At 57.1% G+C, this 4,904-nt stretch overlaps 1 protein-coding gene across 1 annotated transcript; it reads right to left on the bottom strand.

Annotated features, from left to right (window-relative positions):
- Window positions 1-225: 225 nt before the first annotated feature.
- On the bottom strand, window positions 226-4,692 carry LOC144272348 (dnaJ homolog subfamily B member 2-like). Its single transcript, XM_077830349.1, has 7 exons — window positions 4,628-4,692; window positions 4,213-4,322; window positions 3,462-3,515; window positions 2,893-3,000; window positions 1,946-2,048; window positions 1,529-1,599; window positions 226-302 (listed from the first exon to the last, which is right to left on the bottom strand). The coding sequence occupies exons 1-7, from the start codon at window positions 4,690-4,692 to the stop codon at window positions 226-228; spliced, it is 588 nt and encodes a 195-aa protein (XP_077686475.1).
- Window positions 4,693-4,904: the final 212 nt, after the last annotated feature.

Consider the following 4,904-nt stretch of genomic DNA (forward strand, 5'->3'; position numbering starts at 1 on the left):
GGCACCCCTCAAAGAGAGCCAAACCAAGAGCACCGAGCCGCAGCAGCCAGGGGGCTGTAACCTCCTGACAGCACGGGGGGAGCCAGCGCTCTCTCTGGGCTCTTATAGGCCCCCCATCACCTTTGTGTGTGAGTAGCTAGCAGGACCCATGTCCTCCTGTGTGCGATGGGAGTAGCAGCAATGGAAGATCCTTGAGCTGCAAACAGCCCCCACCATACTGGACCTCTAGAGGCCAGACCAGTCCTCGGCCGTGAGACAGCTCTGCTCCTGTCCTTGTCGAAGCAGCTGCTCACTGGCTGACTCTTCAGAGAATGACGGAGACAGAGACTGAGAGTTCTGGTCCCATCTGTATTGAACAGCTCCTCGCCTGCTGGCCAGTGCCATCTGGAAAACTTCACAACAGATCCCACTGTTCCTAGCGTTCTCCCCAGCCTGGGGGAAAGAGATTCTGGAAGTAGCTGGGATTAAGGGACAAGACCCGGAGATTGCTTCTGCCTGAGAACCTGCTTGTGTCGTCCTGGGGCCAACTGGTGACATCAGGGAGCCGACTTGTTCCACTGGACACCTGACTCCATTCTTAGTTCCACACGGGTGCTGACTTGTATCCAGAAGCAGTCGCATCCCACCCGTAGCAGTCCTGTTCTCCACAGCTAGCTCATTCCAGCCAGGAGCCAGCTCCTACCTGGAAGCTGATTCCTTCCACTCTGCAGCTGCTTCATGGTGTCTTGCTCCTGCAGGCATGCCTCCTTCCCCCAGCCTGGGCCTCTCTTCTCCTAGCATACAACTAATTCCTCCCAGCCTGCGGCTCGGAGCTGAGATTCAACTCGGTCCTAGCATGGGACTCTTTCTTTTCCATGTGGGACTCTTGCCTCCCCACTGGTAACTCAGATCCAGGAGCTGACTTGTATCTGGCATGCATCTTATTATGTCCAGAGTGCACCTTGGTAGGCCCAGCATGAGATTCGTTCCCTGCTGCTGCTCTGCTGCTTGTCTCGTCAACAGCCATATCTGCAAGAAATTACCCTCATCAGCATTCGTAGAAGAAAACTTGGGCACCTCTCCAGCTATCGAGCAGCAGCCATGAGCCTGGGCTCAGCCCCTCCCACCGCCCTCCCATGAAAAGAGTCCTTGGGCCAGTAACTGGATGCCCAGCTTTAAACTCCCATCCCCCACTGGGACATCACCTAGGACAGTAACAGAGGTCCAGCCTCACCCAGCAGCTGGGCCTTCACTCAGCACTAAAGACCTTGGTTGACCTTAAGGCCCTTATTCCACTCACGGGCTAGCTGTAGAGGATGGTACAAGGGGTGTTGTTCAAGAGCAGACAGGTCCAGAGGGACTTAGCTAGTGGCAGCTGGATTTGGGGGATTTGTTCAGTGGTGGGAGCAGCCAAGGGGACTTGGTCAAGGGCTGCTGGGTCCCGGTAAGCTCAGAGAGAGCCAGTGCCTGCCCCAAGAAACTAGCTTTGCTCCTTCCCTGCTCTCAGTCTCTTGCGCCATCCATGGCCCAGGAAGACTCTGCTTCTCACCATTAATGTGGACAGATTTCAGCTCCCCATCCTCTTCAATTTCCACCTGCTCCTGCCCGTTCTCCACAGTCCTGGGAAGTAGACAAGAGCCAAAGAAGGGGAAGCATCTGTTTAGGAGTAACCTAAACACCTCACCCCTATATATATCACTTCCAGACCCTCAACATCATCCCCCAAATCCCCAGCTATTCTCTTCTGAACCCCTTAGGGTGCTGTTCCAGACACATGGCCCAATCTGATAACTGCCCCGTGCAGCAGGAGTCGAACATGGTTCTTCTGACCCGCTGAATCCACTGGGCCATGCTGCTCACCTAAACAATGGCCTGTTGTTCCTACTGGCCCAGTGGGCTGCCCCCCGTGCTGATGTAAGACAGGCTGGCTTAGCCAAACTCCCACCGGCTGGTGGCCCCTCCTTACCTTTTGGTTGTGATGCGTTTGCCATTGATGAACTTGGTCGAGGTAGAGAAGAAGCGGAAGTCTTTTCCTGCGTTGATGCTGGAGTTGAAGGGTCCAGAGGATCCTGAAAAACAGGGTGGTAAACACATTGTCAGGTGAGTTCAGCCAGTCCCAGGCTCCAAATGGCTCAGCGGGCATCGCTTAGCCTAGAGTGTGAGGGGAGGGGCAGTGGGGAATGAAATATATGGGAGGTGTGAAATTTAAAGGAAAATGTTCTTCTTGGATTCTGAGAGAGAATGTCCCTGTGAGTCAGAAGAGCTGGGGAGGGTGGGGGGTGACACAGGATGACAGGGAGCAAGGCCAACTACCAGGGGGTCTGCAGAGGAGAATGGCAGAAAGCCCATGGACAGGAATAGGGGGTGATTCCTACTCCCCATCTCCACTCCTTGGCTAAAGAGAAGCATGTCTGGCCATGCGAGAGGATCCCATTGCTGACAGGCCGAGATATGATTGTGGGACTCTCTGGGGCATTGTGGACAATGACAATGAATTGTGGAGACTCCACAACCAGGCAGGACAGCCCCTCTGCTAGGCAGCCAGGGCTCCGGATGTTCCGTTGCCCTAGATTCAGAGAACATGCAGGGTCCGTCGTACACAGCTGTACCGATGTGCGCCTCCCCTAATGGACCCTCCGGCTGATTGCCGTGGGAACTGTTCAGAGCTGAGCATGTGGAGACCCCACTGGGTTTCTGGAGAAAGCCCTGCGATTCACCACTGGGAGAGTTCAGAATAATTCCTCTTTCATTTCTCCCTTCAGCTGCTCTAGCCAAGTACCAAGGCCATGCTCTGTCCCAGCTGTGAGGACCTAAGCACCTGCTTGATCGCATCAGAACCTCCCTTCTGCTCCCTCAGGCCCCAGCTTCATTCCTGGGCCAGCTGGTCCCACAGAATCTTAGGCTCCCACTCACCACAGAAAGGCTCTTGTCCCGCAAAGAACTCTCTGAAGATGTCATGGGGGCTGCGAAAGTGGAACATAAATCTAGGGGCTCCATCTTCAGCCCTCGATCCCCCAGGCCCTGCAGAAAGGGAAAGGCAGAGACAGGAAATGGCAAATGCGACACCCTGGTTGCCAGCCCTCGCAAGGGTCCTCAAAAGGAACGAGAACAGGAAGCAAACAGGACACCCTGCTTTGGGCTGCCAAGGCTGGGATCCTGTCTCTCCCCACTGCAGAGCTCTGGGGCCAGGAGGAAAGGCCCTGAGTGCGATGCTGATCTGGAACATGGCCCCTCCTCCCTTGGCCGATGGGCTCCCTAAGGATATTCGCAGGCGGACAGAAGCAAGCATTCTGTGCCCTGGGCTCCTGTTAGCCCTGCAGAGCCAGCCCAGCCCGCGGAGAATGAGCCGGGGTCAATTCTGGTTCGTGCGTCACCAGCAGAATTGGGAGCAAAGTTCCAACCGCAGGGACAAATTCTGGCCTCATTGAAGCCAGAGGGTTGGGCAGGGTCAGCTGAGGGCAGGGTCAGGGTGGGTCACTCACCTGCCCCCGTGAGCCCATTCTTGCTGTAGCGGTCGTAGAGATCGCGCTTGCTCTCTGGAAGGGAGAAGGAGCGAGAGGTCACCCAGCCCATCTTCTCGTTGCAGACACAGCGGCCCTTTCACCAGGCTGACCCTCCGCCTCAGTACTGAGCCAGAGGGGGCCTCGCTGTAGAGAAAGAACCTAGGAGGAACAGAGATAACCTGCCACAGGGTCCCTGCCCAGCTATGGGAGATGTGTGGATACCGTGGCGCTAGATGCTACAGAGATCCCTAACATTGACACTGGGTGAACGGTGCCAGGGTAACTCCACATCACAGGGTGCAGGTGCGCCATGCTGCAGGATTCCAGTATGAGATGGGGCTCTGGCTTCTGTGCCAGGGGCCTACAGCATCGGACCTGGGTACCCCGCACCTAACCACAGGCAGGGGTCAAGGCCTGGCGAAAGGATGCCCTGAGGCTCAGCTGCAGGGTAACGTTCCTCCCTGGGGCCTGTGCTGGAGGGGAAGGGAGAACCTGGAATGATGGAGCCGGAGAGAGTAGCACCCCACCCGCTCCAAGAGGTGTCTCCAGGGAGCTGTGCAAAGCTGGTGCCCCAGGACAGACACACAGACACGGAGCGTGTGCATCAGAAGCTGCTGCCCAAGCAGCCGCAAGGAGCACAACACAAGTGCAGCGAGACGCATGGGAGCATCGACCCGCAGTGCACTGAGCGAGGGCGGATGGCTGGGTTGGGGAGACGCCGTCCCCTTACTGTCCGACAGCACTTCGTAGGCCTCCGCGATCTCTTTGAACTTCTGCTCGGCGTGTTCCTTGTTCCCCGGGTTCTTATCCAGGTGCCATTTCAGCGCCGCCTTCCTGTACCTGCACGGGTCCAGAGACAGTCAGTGACACCTGCCCATGCTGGCTTCAACAGGGCCCCTACACAACCCTTTACACCCCGCTGCAGGTGCCAGCCACTGTGCCACAACCCTCCAGTTGCACTGACCGGCAATAGGAGGAGCAACAGCCCCACTGACCAGAGGAGGGATCTCAACCAGGACCCCCACTTCTGTCTCAGTTAGGAGGAGGCCCTGGGGCTGGGAGAGTGCTGGCAGTCACGGACAGAGACAGGAGGAACCGTGCCCTCGAGATGTGTGGGGAAGGGGATGCTCCAAGGAAGGACTTACGCCTTTTTGATGTCCTCGTCCGAGGCATCACAGGGAATGCGCAGCACTTCGTAGTACTCCCCCATGGTGACCGTCAATCCTGGGCAGAGGCCAGCCAGCCAGCGGAGCAGCAGAACCAGCCAGGAGGGGGGGCGTCTCTGGAGATGCAGCACAAGATGGTTGGGCTTGAGCCGTGGTCCGTGGAGATCATGGCCTTTCGTCTAGCTGGGCATTCTCATGCAGAGTGGCAACAGGTGCGTCCTGTGAAGAGCTGGCCCTGTGGAGCGCAGAACAGACC

Source organism: Eretmochelys imbricata, chromosome 11 (genome assembly GCF_965152235.1).
Source record: "Eretmochelys imbricata isolate rEreImb1 chromosome 11, rEreImb1.hap1, whole genome shotgun sequence".
NCBI classification, from domain to species: domain Eukaryota; kingdom Metazoa; phylum Chordata; order Testudines; family Cheloniidae; genus Eretmochelys; species Eretmochelys imbricata.